The sequence below is a fragment of the Centroberyx gerrardi genome, chromosome 1 (assembly GCF_048128805.1).
Source record: "Centroberyx gerrardi isolate f3 chromosome 1, fCenGer3.hap1.cur.20231027, whole genome shotgun sequence".
Classification (NCBI taxonomy): domain Eukaryota; kingdom Metazoa; phylum Chordata; class Actinopteri; order Beryciformes; family Berycidae; genus Centroberyx; species Centroberyx gerrardi.
Genome location: NC_135997.1, coordinates 20,022,815 through 20,041,307, shown reverse-complemented (window position 1 = coordinate 20,041,307; position 18,493 = coordinate 20,022,815). Strand labels below are relative to the sequence as shown.

At 40.1% G+C, this 18,493-nt stretch overlaps 2 protein-coding genes across 2 annotated transcripts in view; both read right to left on the bottom strand.

Moving 5' to 3' along the window:
- Nucleotides 1-453: 453 nt before the first annotated feature.
- Nucleotides 454-9,588, bottom strand: vps26a (VPS26, retromer complex component A). The gene is made up of 9 exons (XM_071904857.2): nt 9,521-9,588; nt 7,976-8,125; nt 7,485-7,560; nt 6,324-6,480; nt 5,575-5,739; nt 5,352-5,458; nt 4,860-4,961; nt 4,159-4,268; nt 454-3,487 (listed from the first exon to the last, which is right to left on the bottom strand). The coding sequence occupies exons 1-9, from the start codon at nt 9,521-9,523 to the stop codon at nt 3,371-3,373; spliced, it is 987 nt and encodes a 328-aa protein (XP_071760958.1). The 5' UTR covers nt 9,524-9,588; the 3' UTR covers nt 454-3,370.
- A 1,713-nt stretch (nt 9,589-11,301) lies between these two features.
- The window catches only part of srgn (serglycin), an 8,299-nt gene continuing 1,107 nt past the window's right edge, over nt 11,302-18,493 (bottom strand). The window contains exons 2-4 of the mRNA XM_071904867.2: nt 17,164-17,302; nt 13,808-14,013; nt 11,302-13,431 (exon numbers count right to left, since the gene is read on the bottom strand). Of these exons, the coding sequence (XP_071760968.2) occupies nt 13,367-13,431; nt 13,808-14,013; nt 17,164-17,302 (410 nt within the window). The 3' untranslated portion in view covers nt 11,302-13,366. The remainder of the gene's footprint in view (nt 13,432-13,807; nt 14,014-17,163; nt 17,303-18,493) is intronic.

The following is an 18,493-nucleotide window of genomic DNA, read 5'->3' as shown; positions in this document are numbered from 1 at the left end:
GCTTAGACAAGAGTGCAATTTATGAACAGGCATAACTGCGGACACCCCATAAAATGAAAACACAAGGACCCCTGTGTATCCTGTAAACCCAAAGATCGTATATGCAGTTCATGACTCACTCAATAGCGAAAAAATGTCTCTGAGCAGAGCAGAACCACGATCTTCGTTACTTGCCCCACGCACAACGCCGTTACCATAGCGACCGATCTGGTACAAACCTGAATCAACGTTTTGTGGCTCTCCATAAGCATCAGAAACTGGAGCCAATTCACAGTGAAGGAACAGTCAGCAAAGAGAAGAGTAATCTGCCTTTACTTTGTTTGTGCACTTTATTTTGTAATTTCTAATTTTTAAAATTACAAGAATCTAGTTTGAACCATCTCTATGGTTTGAACTGTCTTCTCCCCCTTTTAGAATTGCATGGGAAAAATCGCATGTAACACTGTTGTCCTTTCTAAAAAATTAACTCAGTTACTTTAACTCTGAGTACATTTTTAATGAGGTACTTTTTACTTTTACTCAAGTAGATTCTTATACATTTCCTTCTGTATTGCCTCAAACAGTATTGCTCATGTATTACACATACTCATGTACCACACATTACTTAAATATAAAATTTCATAAATTCATCATTGGAGTTTCAATCAAACACACTTTCAAGAGGTAACTCTTCTGACCATCACCTAATTCAGACAGCAATCTTAAATAAGAGTGTTGCTCAAAAGATATTCAGTATAAATTTGCTTTATTCACCGATTAATTTTAGCTATATATTTGGGTTTGGGGGGTATATATACAGATATCAGTCATACACACACGTCAATGGCATGATGGGACATTGTATAAAGATCAACATGCAGTGGATAAGACGGGCAGAGTTTTTTGGCGTTTGTTTCTTCATTACCTTTAAAAGGCATTTAAAATAAACCAAACAAACCCTCCCTGTAGTGTTCAGAAAGAAAGATTGGTGAAACAACAGTATAATGTTCAGAAAGACAAAGACAGAAAGGAAAACCGAAAAGAACGGTGGACACCACAGTGAAAAGGAGCAAAGAAAAACTGGAGTATTTCTAGCCTCTAGTGTTCAGAACGTAATGAAATGAAACATAAAACATGGCAGCATGACTTGCACATGAAAGATACAGACAGAGACAGTGTCAAACTATTGTACTCAGTTAATAAGACCAAATAAAACAAGAAGCGATATATAAGTGCCAGTATGATTACAGACATGGGAGATCTTTGAGGTGAAGTTGTCCTTGAGTGCTGTAAAGGTATCAGCTTCCGTGCCCCTTTTCCCAAACTTAACCATTGGAGGGGAAAGTGCAAAACTGGCCACAGATCAGAGTTGAAGGGCAAATTCACCCTGCACACGGGGCAGGTGATTTCACGCAAGAGTGTGTGTGTGTGTGTGTGTGTCTTTAAAGCGGGACCTAAACTGCTGGTCTGAGCATCACAGTGGAACATTGCTGGATTTGACAGTATTTTGATAGCGCACCCCTTCCAGTGCTTACAATAATAGACATGAGCCATACAGTATATTAATTAGAATTCTAATTATACCAACATACACTGTACTCTATGAAAGAGAAAGTGAAATTGACAAAAAAAAGAGTGAATATACAGTCTACTGATCATGGCTGGGGTAATTTCATTTTCTATTCAGTCATTCAAAATGTAAATGAAGCTGCTACTCATGGTGATGACAGCATTCATTCTCAGGTATTTCTTAATAAGTTGGATATGACAACTTCCTCGCTCGCCCAAATGTTTTGTAAGTTTTATATTTTAGAATCGGAAGAAAATCAGATTCCTGAAGTGACTGAATTGAGAGTGGAGTGATCCCAGCCCCTCGATATGAACACTAAATAATTCTGGAGGAAAGACAACAAATGGTTTCCATCCTTTAAGATTAGTCATAAATACACGGCACCTTTGGAGATCAAAACATGCCTGTTGCCACAGAAATAGTTTGACCTTATAAAACAGAGAATATAGACTGAATCCCAAAATCATAGCAACTGCATGAATTTGGAGACACGTCTGTAGTAGCCTGATAGACTTCAGCAGTGGTGGACACCTGCATAAAATATTCATCTTAACAAGTCATTTCAATATTGTACTGAGTTTTAAAATCTTTAAAACATGCAAAAATCTTAATTTAAGATTTCCAATTCAGTTTCCAGAATTTTGTTAAACAAGTGACTATATACTGTATATATTGAAGTAAGTAAATTTCCATCTTGAATTAAGGCAGATCACACGCATTGGAAACAAGATAAATTATCTCACTCCACTGGCAGATTTTTTTTCACTTTTACAAAAAAACAAACAGATTTTAAGACTAAATACAAGATCAAAAATTATGTTAAGATGGACATTTTTTGCACAAAGCTCTGCATTTCCAAGCAGAAATCCACAAGGACAGAGCAGTCTGTGGGCCGTCCAGCCTCACTGTCAGCACAGCCATTGTCTCTGCAACACGTATGAGACAACTAGGAACTGGGAAATTCCTGACTTCTGAGCTAAAACGACGAATGAGAGGAGAACTGTGTCGTCACCAGCGCCTCAACTGGGGCATCGAGAATACACACACACACAGAGCGTGTGTTTTGACTCGCAGCTTAGCCTCTCATGTCCTCTGCTCAGGCTGAAACTTCTCTCACTTCCCACTTGTCTCGAATGCTTCTAATCACTGGCTGGCCCCGACCAGGCTATATGAAACGCCTTCTTTTACAGGAGGGGTGTGCCAGAGCGGGTCCAGGATGATTGGTGTGCAATATGCGAGAAATGGAAGCTCCTGTTGCAGTGCCGACTGTGTACAGAGAGGAGAAAGTGATCTAGTGTGTGGTGGTTGGTAGCCGTCTCCTCTTTTCTGTCTTTTGCTCCCATTTTATTTTGCATTCAGCAAACTGAGCTTATGGCTTGCACTTTTGCGTGCTCGTGTGTGTGTATGTGTGTGTGCGTGTTTTCAGTCTGGGAAGCCAAGATCAAATAGGTTGTCTCGCTTTTTGTTTTCCTTAGTTGGGCAAGTCAATCTGTACCCTTGGCCCCTCTCTATGTTTTATTTTGCATTCAGCAGACTTGGATTGTATACTTGTGTGTCTTGATGTGAGTGTATGTCTGTGTGTGTGTGTGTGTGTGTGTGTGTGTGTTTCAGTCCTGGGGGGATGGGGGTGGTAGGGTAGCTCACATCTGAAGCCGTTTGGTGGTGAGGGGTGTGTTTGAATGTATGCATGTATGTGTGTATTCATGTATACATATATTTCTCAGTCCAGGGGAATAGCAGGGTAGCCCTCACATCTCTGGCTGTTCAGCAGTGAAGGGTTGGGGTGTGTGTCTGTGTGTTTTCAGTTCGATAGTCTAGTCCTCACATCTCCGGCTGCTCTGCAGTAAGCGGCTGGGGTCGGGGCTCAGGCGACTCGTAGCGCTGGTGGAAGTTCCGTTTCCTCATCTTCTCTGGAGCTTTCCTCCACAAGACAATCTCCTAGACAGGGAGAGAGAGGGAGGGAGGGAGGAAGGAATGAATGTATACTTGAATAGTCTTGGGGAAAAAATCTCCTGGTGTTGAGAAGTTAGACTGGCAGGGAATGTGTGATATTTACAGTCAAGTGGTTCAAAAAGGATTATCTGGATTAGAGCTCCTTTCTTAATGCTTTATCTAATGCAACGTTTGCACCCCAAGGTCTTCATCAGGCAAACACGATCCACACATATTTTCAGTCACAAATAGAAACCAGGTAAAAATGCAATCTGCTTGTCATAGTCAGAACACTGAAACTGTAACTCAGAAGCACATGGGAATTCTGCTGCTTCAAACTTGAACACGTGACAGAAGAGCTAGCAGCATGGCACGAAGAAACTCTGTCATTTATGCTACGAGTCATAAAATAGGATGAAATCAAGACATAATCACACACATGCTGCTTTATGAAGTAAACTTTAATGCAGGGTCCCATCTCTTGTTGATGTAAATAAATGTCTATATCATTAATGGAAATTTTACAGTATGTGAAATGCCACAAAGGCAAACTCTGCACTGCACTGTGTGTGTCTGTATGTTGGACAGTTAGAGAAATTAGCTCAGTGATGTAGAGTACCATTTGAACACATTTCTGTGTGTGTGTGTGTGTGTGTGTGTGTGCGTGTGTGTTTTACCTGTTGTTTAAAGTATCTCCTGTCCTCCTCATCGACCAGCACCAGATTAAGGAAGTAGCGTACAGAGAACTTCTTGTTGACATCCCTCATGGTGGCTGTCAGGTCATATCCTGTTAGGAGGCAGAAGAAGCGATACACTGTCACACAAACACAAAGTAAAAAAAATAATAATAATAAAAAAAAAAATATATATATATATATATTTGGATAGGAGGGGACAAGAAAAGAAAATAGTGGAGCGAACGGTTGAACTGACATCCAAAATTGTGGCTATGAGATCATATCCTTTCAACAGGTGCAGAAAAATGCATTAGCTTCACTGTCTATTAAATTCTTAGATTGCCAATTTAAATGCCAATCTAAAGGAAACAAACTCTGGAAGTATTTCTAATCTTTATCTTACATAGAACTTCTCAGTAGAGTTCCAATTATCCTTCCTTAGGGCTCCTCAGAAGGTTTGGATAGCCCTATTTTTGCCTTTTGCCTTAAACCTCTCCAAAAGGCTGGGGAAAAGTTACTCTAATTCTATTTAACTGTTTTTATGAACACTTTATATATATATATATACAAGAAGGTCAATCAGACCCAATTTTTTGTATGTTTTAGGAGGGTCAATCAGACACAATTTTATGTTTAGGAAGAAGAGAGAAGAGGAGAGAAGAGAATAGAAGAGAATAGAATAGAAGAGGAGAGGAGCCTACCTGCGAGGAACAGTCTGATAGGGATCGATTCTCCTTTAACTGGAGCTCCATCCATGATTTCATACTTTGCAACCGTCTCTGTCTCTGTGGTAGTACTGGGGCCTGGAAAGAATGAAAATACAATTAGATTACACACACACTTGGCAAACGTTACCATTTCTGCATGATACGAACCGGATATGATGACACTAAAAGTAGTGTACAGTGGACAACGGCAAAACAGAGCACAGTAAAGTGCAGCAGAGCAGACTAGAGTTTCTATGGTATTACTTGGATAATGTAATAATACAATTGCACAAGAGAAGAATAAAGATAGTGTAGCATATTACAGCTACAAAGAGTTTCACCCATCACCTGTGAAGACTTACAGAGCTAGAATACAGTCAGCTGGTCCATTCTCACTTTTATCAGTGATCTCCTTCTTGATTAGCTGTACCTCCATCTATTAGACCTATTTTAGTCTAAATTTACATATTGTTACCCCAGTCTTACCTATTCCAGTTATCTCTTTCTTGATGAGCTGTAGCTCCATGTGTTGGATCTTGATCCTGACCAGCAGGAAGTAGATCTTCCCAACAATCACATCCTTAAGGTGGTACCTAGTGAAGAGACAGAACTGAATTCAGTTTCACAGGATCTTATTTGGCATTTGGATATGCTAAGGCAGTAATAATGACTTTTTCTTAGAGTCAAGTTAAAGCAATATTGATCTTACTTGGATTTATTGTATTCAAACTCAATATGCAGACAGTCTTCTATGCCAACCTCCATCTTGATGGAATTGTTGACATCTGGGTAGGTGGCTAACTGGTGGACAATCAACTCATACTCCTTCACTAGGTCAGACAGACGCCGAACTATTGTCACCCTGAGGAAATACCTGGAAGAAAAACACAATCTGTGAAGGTTGGGCTGAGGCAGCACTATGGTAAACACAGTGTCACCCAAAAATGATGCAGTGCCACTATTGTACCAATCCGTGACACACAATTAAGTATGCGGGAGAAAAAAAGTCAGAAAGACAAGTGGGAGAAGCTCATGGGTCTTCTGTGATAACATTCTTATGTCTCTCTCACACATTTACACTTTCATAACTGTAACTCAAACAACCTAGGACATATGTTTGTTAAAAGCTTTCAATTAATTGCAGTAGCATCCCCCACAATCTACTGCAATTTTGATACATTGTTCACCCACATTTGGTCAAAATCAGGCTTGTAGTCTCCAAAATATAATAATAACAACAATAACCATACCAATACTAATACCAATAACAATAACAATAATAATACATTTATTGATCCGTTTTTCTTTTTGCTTGCCCCCTCCAGGGCGGTCGGAGCACAAGTCAGTTAAAGAACAAACAGATGGATGTACGGAGAGAACCATGTGACAGAACCATGTGGTTGAGAATGCAACAGAACCCAAAGTTTACCTTACACTCAAAGTGTATTATGAATATACCTTAGTCTGACATTAGCTCCAGTATAGGACTCGTAGGGCTTCTCCACCTGCATGAACTCAAAGTCGTAGCTCCTGTTCTGGGTGAGTTCTCCAGGCAGAGCCAACTCCTTCACCAAGTCCACAAACTCGTGGGTGTTACTCTTATCAGAGAACAGCTCTGCAACACAGCAAAGCAGTTTTACAGTTCAAGACATCGCAATGAAAAAACAGCAGCACTGAAACAGCTAACGGTTTATGAGTTGAACACAGCTGTTTTAGAGCTGAACATAATTAATTTGAGGTGAAAAGAATGGAACGATTGAAAGCAGCCTATTATAATGGCAAAGCACTGGGAAGATAATACAAAGGTTCATTGAACTGAATGCAGCTATGAACAAACAAAAATATAGTCAAATTTTCTTTATCTGCACCTTGGGAACAGAGGTCATTCAGGAGGATTAAATGTTCAAATTCACAATACAGGCTGGTCTGCAAATCCGGACCAAATAGTATGAATTGTTAAGTGTAAGTATTCTGAAATCTCTGTACAATTTTAAAGTTTTAGAGAAGGGAATTATGTAGAATATTTTTTATGTATTTTTGTGTTACCATGCACACTGCAGACTGAGAGTGGCGTATCCAAAAAGCATGACATCCTGAACTCTAGAAAGCAAATAAATCATCTCTCTTGCACATAAGCAGTTTTATTTCAGGATTTCATGCTCTTTGAACACACTGCTCTCACTACAAATGGAGTTTTCCTGTGTAGTGTTGCTCATAGCAGGAGGGTTTAGCTCTACTATGGCAGGCTGCAGGCTGCACATGACAACCACATGCTCTGTTAAACCTTTTAGCCACATGAAGCCCACAGCACATTGCTGGCAAGTAGTTTTTTCAGCTAACGCACACTGCTCTTTCATGAGCTCGACACGCATTTCAAACAATGCATGCCAGGGGAACTACTCGTAAATTTAGATCTAACTTATGTATGAAGTCTTGAAAAGAATATATCCATCAGTCCCATCCCACTAACATCAGAGCAATAAAATGGTTAGTTCTGCTCATCATAATTATTATTGTCAACACTTCATAGTTCTAGGTAAGAGGCAATGAAATCCTGCCCATAGTACAACCTAAATTAACCCCATCAGTGACTTCAGGCAGACCGATAGATGTGCTCACCTATCTGTCCAACAAACTCGATGCGGATGCCCTGGTGCTCGAGTCTCTTTCCTCCCTGCTTCACATTCAGATTCACCTGCAAGGAAAACACATTCATTGTGATCAAGTATAATATGAGACAAAAGGCATGTTATAACAAGGCTCATGTGTCAACCTGACAAGGGTTGTCCCTTCATATTAAACTATCCCACCTTGGTGTTTTTCTATACCTCTACAATCCAAAACACTAACAACATTATCACCTGAGTCCCCCTAAAAGCCAGGGAAAACCTTGCATACACAGCAAAATAATCTTAATTTCCAACTGGGCACAGAAAAAGAGTGGTTCCCAAAATAGAAGTCCATCATCTGCTAACTGAGAGTCCTGCTAACTAGTTAATAAAATGATAGCAAAACCATTCTTCACTTTTCTAGGGATCCTCTGGGACCTACTCACTGAACCCTGCTGAGCTCTGGACCCCACTTTGAGAACTATTGAAAACCCAGTTTACCTTCCCGGACACCGACTCTCCATCATAGAACAGGTAGTGTTTCTCCACTTTCCCATCTTCTGTCTTCAACTCAGCTGTTTTTCTGTTCTCTGCATCATTCAGCAGTACATCTATCTCACATACCGGCCCAAACAAACCCCCAAGGAAACTCTGGAAACAGAGAATACAGAAACATAGAATTAGACATAGAAACAGAGAATACATCTCCTCACACTCTGGTCTAAACAGGCCCCCCAGGACACCCTAGAAACATATGTATGCGTGTGTATTGGTACCCCACAGATATATGAAGACACTGATATTATTGGGCGATACTTGCCTGAATTTTGAAATAGGCATCAGCTCATTTCATATTGGTTGCTTTATAATTGAGGTCAAGTTCACACCCCATGGTATTCTGGGTAGGGGGTACAGTGTTTTGACATATGAGAGGTCTGAGGCTGCATCGTAGTTCACAGGTGCATTAAACTACAACAAATCGACTTCCGTGTAAGTAGGCTAAGTTTCTTTACACACATCTACATGGTGTCAGATGATAGTGGAATGTGGCTGTCTGGGGTTGTCATGAATGCCAGAATAGTTAGTAAGTGATCATCTCACACTGTGCAAATATAAATGGCAAAACAGTGGCTGACGGATGCCCAACCACAGTCTGAGGGCCGTAACAGCTACTCCCTACCCACACTTCAGTGGGGTTATGCCATCAGCTCCACACCCATATTGTTTGTCTTTGCGCTGGCAGAGAGTCATCAACACGTGCTTGAGCATGTAGGAGCAGCATATCTGAAGGAATCATCACCATGTCAGGAGAGACTAATCAATGATGGGGCACATTTACACAATGTGCATTACAATACCATGAGTGGATACATTTTAATATGGGTGGCCCCCTGAAACCCTTAAACTTGGTAGTGTTGGTGCCATGCTCTACCCACTGAGCTTCACAGCACCAAACAACACAGTAAAAACACTACTACAGCACAATCAATTGACAGAGAAGTAGTATCAGTTTAGGATGTCAATAAATCAGTCATTGACTGATTGATTGAATCAATAAGCGATCCATGCTTTTCCACCTAACATACCCTGCCATCATTAACCATAAACTTGCCATGGGAAGGGCATTTGGGACACATCAAAAGCAGCTGTAACAGTTAACTTACAGCTAGCTAACCAGGCAGCTACTAGCCCAGATAGTCAGCTAACGTTAGCTAACATTGCAATTTCTCGTGGTTCCTTGCAGCTCTGACTAACGTTAATATAAGCTGCAAAACTCCAGTTGTTAAGATACAAACTGAATTGCTATTAACTAACGTTAACTGCTTTGCTGGCAAGTCAAACGATAGTTTTGAAAGCAGAGACGGCCTCGTACTGTGCTAATTTGGCCAACCCAGCTAGCTTCCCTGTCACATAGGAGGAAGAGTTTAATAAACATTAGCAAGCGAAACTGAGAACCCGTGTTAGTGTCGTCTTTTGACGAAAAACAGCATGGCTTATTTCACTGTAACGTTAGTGTGAATAGATGTTGCTTCTTCTTGCACTCACCATTTCGGCCGTCTAGACAGTTGAAGCTAACAGCTAGCCTCTTTCCGTGTAGCCAAGTCTCTCTGTTGCTATCTGAACCAAGAAGCAGTAACAAGGTTTACTGTCACGTGACCCCAGTCATATGAGTGGGCGGAGGCCCTTTGGGTGCAGGTATGGGGTCTCAAACTTTATGCGGGGACAGGGACTTGGCCTTTGACCTGAAGACCCTCAGGTACACCGTTGGATGGAAACTTTCTCACAGTCTACTAACCAGTAGAGATCAGATCAGAGTGCTTAAACTTGCTGTTGTCATAGGGGGATCCACCAGACACAAGTCCAGGATTCCCTTTGGGTATTGACCTAGAAAATGTTGCACTATTCTTGTCTTTATTTATTTCTGAGGTCCCTTACATGCCTTTAGGGACCACTGGGGGGTTCCTGGAAATAGGCAAATGACAATTCACTATAGGCAGACAACCTTTTGTGGATCATTGTATACTGTTCAAAAACCTTCTTTGACAGCTGAGAAATTAAAATATCTGGTGAAACTCTGAATCCATAAGCCATTCTGGCCACTTAATGGAAAATATAGTTTCAGCAAGAAACTGTATGACCCAGTGAATTCATCCAAGGTGAGATGATCGCTGTGTTTTTATACTGTATGAACAAAGAGGAAGTATAATGAGTTTTTTTAACATAGCTATTTTTTTTCTACATGATCAATTTCACCAGAAATATATCCAACAATACTTTTTAATGAAACACTGAAAGTAATATTGCCCACATTGTGACGTTGCCTATGTGGCATCACCCTTGGTATTCACTTTTCTTCTCCAGGCAACAAAGCTGAAAGAGGTTTTCATCATAGTAGGTTGTGACACTTTATTTGGAGAGTCAAATCTTGATGCTCAACTATAAGGTGAAAAAAGTAGATGTTCAATAAACAGTAACTTGTCTGTTTGCTACATCTCCACAAAAGACATTGAATGTCTATAGACTAATATTCACACTATTGTGATTATCACCTGAAACTCAGTAGACTTTTTGTGACACATTATAGTCACTTGACAGTAAGTTGAGTATCAGCATGGGACTACAAATAAAGTGTGACCAGTTGTGATGCCTCAAGACTGAAAATATTTGTATAATGTGATTTTGTAATCCAGTTTTTTGTAATCACAATTACAGATAATACCTGACAATGTGTACAAAGAATGTTCAATTCTTGGTTCATTGTAGCAAAGGAAAACAGTCAACGTGTAAAATGTCCTTTTATTCCACTAATTTCAAGTCACATGGTCTAATTGCTGTTTCAAATGCTTTTGCCATGGGAGTCTGAGCTTTTCATCTGCTCTCTGAACTCAACTGTCTGTCTAATTTGGTGCAATAGGCTGAGAAGTTGGAACCACAAAGTTGCTTGAACCAGGAACTTAAACAATGGCTCTTGTATGCTGATAGTATGACTTTGTAGAAATCAAATTGAATTAAAGAGTGTTCTTGTAGCCCAGCAGGCTACACTGCATACTGTTAAATGACTATGATACTGAGGTTTCAGATCAGGCTAATGACTGTTATTTCTCTGTCACTCCCCACAATACACTGTCTAAATGTAATACTACCACTACTACTACTACTACTACTACTACTACTACTACTACTATTATTATTGTTGTTGTTGTTATAATTATATATATATATTATATTAAGCTAATATCCCATATCACACTCCACATTGTATCTTAAATGTCATTCTATACTGTACACTGTCTAATGCATCAGCAAAATCATTAAGGAATGGCATGTAGATGAAAATAGTTTTATTGCATTATCCACCACATTCTCCCTTCTATGCAGATTCAAGATTCAAGAAACAGAGGTGCAGAATGATAACTTGTCACATTGATAATCTGTCACAGAATAATAACTACTTGGATTATTAATAGCTTCAATTGTATCCAGCACGGAATTAAAATGAAAATTAAATGATATTGTAAAATAAATGTATTTATTTATTCATTTTCATTTCTTATGCATTAAAAAAAATGTGTCTTAATTCTGGAAATGATATAACTATAAAGCACTGAGCTATAAAATATAAAAGCCACCATTCCAAGCTAAACACTCACATTCTCAGCAAGTATAAAATTAAAGGCTGTGAGCAGGAAAGGTTCAACTCAGCTTCGAATCAACTAACTCAGAATGTAAATACAAACTATAATTCATTTGCTAATGCCATAGCATTCATTCAATCGTTTATTTCTTAATGTGTTTGGTAAAAAGCTTTCTCATTCCAAAAGGTTTTAAATATCAGAATTGATTTTGTATAATATCCATTTCCTCTGTTGACTGAACTGAGAGTGAGTTGAACCCAGCCCTTCTCAGGATAGCAGTCTATCCAAGCCCTTTTCTCCTCCTTCTGCAGTAAAGCCAGAGTTAGAGATGTGACAAAACACCCAGAGAGGGGTGACACCTGCCAGAAATAGTTTTGAAAAGTACAGCAACAGATCCTTTATCATGTTCTCGTTTTTTTTTTTTGCACTGTATTATATGCTGAATTAATTACACTGCAATACGATTGTGTTGCAAGCTGTGATGCACTCATTCATCATTGTCTACAGAGAATTATGAGACTCAGAAATGACTTGTTCTTCTTTAGCGCTTATTTTAATTTACTCTAGATCAGTGTGTCAACTAAATTCTGCAAATTGTAGATGCCATCAGAATGCATGCACAGAGTTCAGTTTAATGCATACACTTGTCTTGTCACATCATTACTTAAAAAAATATCTCTGGATAAGGTCTCTCTGGTTGTGATGCCATATCTTTGGGCAGCTGTCAGACAAAGACCACAGGACAGTAGAACCTTGTTTATCCAAACCTGAGATTTACAAACTGCCCAGTTGACTGAACAGGCATTATGCACAAGATGTACTGAAAATACTATTACTATTACTATGTACTGATGTTGTAATTCCTTTATTGATGGAAGTATTTGAAATGCAAATGCATGCATGAGCACAGTTCATATTTTGAATAAGTTCCAGCTCACAGTGTCAAGGATTGTGTCGAATCCGCTCCACTCCTGAGGGGTTTGGATTAGCAAGGTTCTCCTGTTCAACCCTGCAGACCAGCGGTTCTCAACATGGGGTGCGGGACCCTCCTGGGTGGGCATGATGTGTCAGAAAATTTGAGACAAAGGGATCAAATTCTTCTGATATAATAACTTATTACTGCTGTGTGTCTAAAAGGCACACGTGGCTCATGGTCCCACCCACCTATAGGGGAGGGAGGGGGGTCCCAAGCATTATGAGGGGTGATTTGGCATTTGAGATTTAGTAGTTTAGAGATGAAGTTTTATCAGGGTTGATTTAAAGGGGCCTTTGGAAAAAATGGTTGGGAACCACAGCTGCACACAGTGAGCAATGCGTGGACAGAGGCATCAACTTATTGCACTGGCCTTACACTTCTAGAAAAGCATATTCCAAAAGTCATATTAAAAAGTTATATTCCAATTTATACAATACTATGTTCTCAACAAGAAAGCGTAAATACAGGGCACTGCCAAAAACAACTTACAGTAAGAGTGTATATATGTAATTTCCTTTCCTTTCCTTTATTTTGGCAGGTACCTATACATTTACAGTTGTTCCTTTGCCCCTAAAGAGAATTATCTCCCATCAGTAGGGCTCTGGGAATTTAGAACTTCAACTTCTGATTGGCCAAGGCTATCTACCACCAGGTGGTGATGCAATTTTTATTTCACTCTTTGAATCGACTGGATGGAAACACAATAGATGACAGCCTTGTGTGTGTGTGTGTGTGTGTGTGTGTGTGCGTGTGTGTGTGTGTGTGTGTGTGTGTGTCAGTCTACAGCTGCAGTAGGAGGTCCTCTCTCAGCTCGTGCTTGGCTGGTTTTGCTTCATCAAGCAGACCTACAAACAGAAAATAAGGAGGGATCAGATTACAGGGAGCAGAAAACAAGGAGGGGCCATGCAGAAAGCTAGGTGGAGTGAGAGGTCACACTGCTCTGGGCAGAAAACCAGAAGGGCTCATAGTGCTAGATGTACAAAACAAGGAGGGGACAGAATGAGAGGGGCACAAAACAATGAGCAGCCAATTAGTATTATTATAGCAGATACTTTTGAATGTAAACAGATTCATGGGGCCAGTAGGTATAAGAGATTAACAATGGGAATGTTAGCAATTGATGAATCATTTTGAGTGAGACTGTAGCAGGTAGAAGATGCCTTCAGCATGAATGCAGAAACCTGTGGAATACACAGCATCCATATTCCTCCATTTACTTACCTTGGTATCGCTCTGCCTCGTTCTCTGTCCAGGACTCCCCAGAGCCAGTCTCTGATTCGCCAGTCACAAAGGACCGGTCCGCCATAAATGGAAATTCAGCTGCGGAGCCCTCAAAAGCACCAGACCCTTCCTCAGGCATGGTGGCCATCATCAGCGACTCAACCTCTCTCACTGGCCCCTCCTCCTCCGGTGCAGCCTCTGCCTCTCTGCAATCAGGATGAGAATGAGAATGTTTGGGCGTACTGGGTGGATGGACTGAGGCGCAGAGGCACAGAGTTGCTCTTTCAGATCACATCATTTCAAAAGATGACACTTTTTAACCGGACATTGCCATGCTTAAAGCCCTCCTCTAAGGTCTTCATCTCCCTTTCTAAAAGCTCCTCTGAAAAGGGTCCATTTTAAGAAGTGATGCATGATTATCTCCATCTCTCACGATGAGCTTTAGGTGTGCAGTAGGGGAACTGGGGGAAATGGAGCTGTGACTGTTTCAGTTGGTAGGACTTTGTCACTCATATTTTGCTCTCTTTTATTCTTTTATCTTTTATATTTTCTTTTTAAATGTGATTTTAATGCACTTTTACTTTTCTTTTTATCTTTTTAATTTTCTTGCACTGTCTTTTTAAATGTGATTTTAATGCACTTTCACCTCTTTATTTTTCTTTTATTTATGTAAAGCACTTTGAATTGCTGTTGTGTATGAAATGTGCTATATAAATAAACTTGCCTTGCCTTGCCTTGTAAACCAATGATTTGCTTGCAAGGCTTGTATGAAACATTGCAGTCGATGTAAGAGATTACAGTTGCCAATTTAATTAGATTACTGTGTCCCTGTTACACGTGACCTGTTACCTCTCAAGCCTGAGAACCAGACCAGTACAGCACAGCTAATTTCCAGGCACAGAACAATAGACCAGAAGCAGCAGGCCACCAGCCGTCACAGCCCACTTCCTCTAAACACTTCCCTCTGGCTTCCTGTTCAAGGCGCGCTGCAAAACGGAGGCTGGGAGGGTTGCTGCTGAGACCCTTGTGTTTTTAAGCAAGGCCTAATGATGTAGGAGGCCTAATAGGGTGAAGCCTAAAGACTCAGGCATCCCATAAAAGAGGCTATCCATTCTCACACTGTCTGTCTCACCCTTGCTCTGTATATCGCTCTCCCTCGTTTCCACTTTCTACCTCCCGTCCTCTCTGGTTTCCTTGGTCCTCTTCCTCTTTGACTCTTTTCCTTTCCCCTCTGTCTCTGTTTTCTCTGCTGGTCATAGCTTCATGAATATAGGATCTAATAGACTCTCAGTTAGACTTTTAACCCTGATCAAACCAGAATTAAATCATATGGTAGTGACTCAGTGGACTAAGGTACATACCATACACTTTGTGATGTTGTGCGTTTGCATCCATCATGACTTACATCAAATCTTATCCCTTCTTTACAGAAAGATTAACAATCCATGTCACCCCTCTCTCTTTCTCTCACAGACACAAACACAATCTCTCTATCCCCCATTTTTCCTATCACTCTTTACTGTATATTGTCTATAAAAAGATATGCCTGAAAATAATGTTAGAAAGCATGAAGGCCCTTTTCTAACAACATGCTGACGGTGTAACAGAAGCCACAGGTGTGAGAAACTTCTCTGATAGACCGGTTAAATGTCCTTGTTTTGTGGAAATCTTGGAAAACTTAAGTGTTTTTAATTTTCTCACTTGAACTGGAGGTTTACACTGTTCTTTACCTGCAGAGTAAGTACCATGAGCCCAGGGCTCATTAAACCCATTGAAAACACACTGTGTGATTTCAACAATAAATGGGCAGCAGCTGGAAAATATGATTCCTTGTTTTCATTCTTGAAAAGTTGACTTTTTGCAAATATAAGGCTTTCATCTGATAGCAGCCATGTCTGTTGACAGGAACTCTAAAAGAGGAAACTGACGGCTTAGCTAAGGCAGGGTGATAGTACAACTGGCTTCCTTCACACACAGAAAAACATTAATTGCGAAAGACACATACACGACCTAAGTGTTAAACACACACACACACACACACACACACACACACACACACACACGCACTAAAACACCACTAAGTTAGTACATCACAGCTCTGTTCTGGTTTCAGCTCATTAATTTCAGAAGGGTCACAGTTTTGAAGTTCAACTAAATGGAAGAATCTGGAACTATTCAGCTTCCAGAAAGCTGTGCAAAATTAGAGTCTAAATACTAGGTATAGACTCAGTTAAAAATGTAAACAGAAAATGCATTATTAGTGATGGGACAATATGCTAATCTCATGATACGATTCGATACACGATATGGGGTTCACAATTAGATAAAACCACGATACGATGTAATAAATAAAAGTTCAATGACACTAAAGTATGAGTATGAGTGCAGAATTATGTTCATTTCTGAGCCACAAATCTTTCTAGCAATGGCACTGGCTTGCTAGAATGTAAAGAACAATTTAAAAATGTCATTACAAAGTGCAAATAATATAATGTCGATGGAGAGTTTGTGAAATTGTGATGGGCAAGCCGTCTCACTGGTGATACAGCAGAATAAAATGTAGCTAATATCACCATTCGTTTTTCTGCCCCACAATACGTATTGCGTAGTTGTTCTTGAGTTGTTCTTCAATGCTGTGAAAGGATCAGCTTCTCTCATCTTCATTCTTACCCGTAACTATTGGCAAGGATGGCAAAACTGACCACAGATCAGCATCTATTGGCTTAACGTCTGTGTAATCCTATTTCTACATCTACATGTGTGACAACACAACACAGATCAGAAACTCTTTATGCTTTCCTCATTCTTGCAGTCTGTCTCTTTATTTGTCTAAAGTGTTTTCCCTCTTTCTGTCCCTCTCCTTTCTCCTCTATTCTTGCTTTTCTTGGCCGCCTCCCTCACACTTACACACTGACACATTCACACACACACACACACACACACACACACACACACACACACACACACACACACACACACACAAATGCACACACACAGACACACAGAGGGTGTTGTTAGAGCAGTGTTAACCAACATAACGCCATTACCCTTAACTCAGTGCTTCCTTTTTATGCGTTCATCTGACTATAATATGTACTCTCTGAAATTGTTGTTTTATTTTTCAGACTCATTTTAACAGCGAAGTGAACTCACTGCTGCTGAGACACTATTCAGAGCCACCTTACTGTGTCTACGAGTGAAAGCAAATATACCATCAACATGCCAAGCTTTTATTGGGCTCTCTCTTTATCTAGCTCTCTCTCTCTCTCTCTCTCTCTCTCTCTCTCTTTCTCTCTCCCTCTCTCTCTCACACACACACAGACACACACAAGGTTGCACAAAACATGAGTACATACATATATTGTGCGGCTGAGGCAGGCAGTCTGGATGGCAGGTCTGGATCCAGTGCCATCACTTCACTTTGGTGAGTCACACAGTTGGACTGGCCTCCGCTGGGGTTACACCTCACAAACTTATACCTGCCTGTGGGCGCGCCTGGAGACAGAGGGGCGGAGGGATAGGTTAGACAGAGTTTGGGTGCAATGTGGATGGGTGAAGTGTCATTTAATGCTCAATTTGTGGTGAATTTCAACATTTCATGCAACTTATTTCATGCAACATTTTATGCAACTGATTAACTGAGGCAGAATGTTCTTGACCAACATCTGCAAACTCGTCTGGACAAGAGCATTTAAGGCTGAATGTCTCAAATGTAAAACATAAATGTAACTGACTGACTGACTGACTGACTGACTGACACCTGCTCTAAACAAGTTCAGTCCAGGGTGAAAATAACAGTTTTATGGTTCCATAGTTCCATGTTTCAGGTGATTACAACATTATTCTGATGGAGGAAAAACTGACAGTCAGCCTAAAAAGGCCTCAGACTGTTTATTCTGTTCCACCATGAAGATGGAAGTAATAGCATCTCAGTTTCCTCTCGTCACACAATGGCAAGTTGATCAAAGAGCTTGTCTGATAAAAAAGTGTCTGTATTCCTGGTTGGCATAAACAAATCGGCCAGAAATCTCCAGTATTGTGCAGTCAGACGTTTCTCCACACAACTGCCACTAAATGTGTCCAAACTACAGTAAGCACTACATATTGATACCATCATTACATCAGCTGCTATTATTAAAGGGTGTATAGTATTAAAGGGAGAATTCACCTAAAATAGAATTAACATGTTAATCCGCTGATTTTGGACAGTTCAATCAAGTTACATACAATTAATCCCATGACTTTGGACAGTTTGATATGGATTTATGAATGTTGTATGAAACAAAATTCACACAAGTGTCCTGCAGAAACGCCTTATCTCATCTCCAGGTTTGCCATTTTTGCTGCAACAGACAGCCGTCATTCTGTACAACTTTTATTAGAAAACGTTTCATAGCCCTAGGGACAAGCTAAAACATTTATGAAGCATTATACAATGTAAAAAAAAATACAGTTTTCTTTAAGTCCTGAAACTCCTGATACCCCAGGAGACGGTCATAGATAATCTACCACCATCTATTATATATGATCATCTGACTGTTGTATCAACATAAGAATAATGAATGTGAAATCTGTTTTAGGTGCACAAAAACAAAACATTGCTAAAAAAGGAATCTGCATCAGTATTCCCTTAATAACTTCCCCAAAATAACTAGCCTATACTAATCTTATAACAAAATGTAGAAT

What these genes read in the sequence shown, in the direction of transcription:
- vps26a (XM_071904857.2), bottom strand. An exon ending in GAGAGTCGGTGTCCGGGAAG is followed by an intron (nt 7,561 to 7,975) that starts GTAAACTGGGTT and finishes TTTTCCTTGCAG; the next exon opens with GTGAATCTGAATGTGAAGCA. An exon ending in GGAGCTAATGTCAGACTAAG is followed by an intron (nt 5,740 to 6,323) that starts GTATATTCATAA and finishes TTTTTCTTCCAG; the next exon opens with GTATTTCCTCAGGGTGACAA.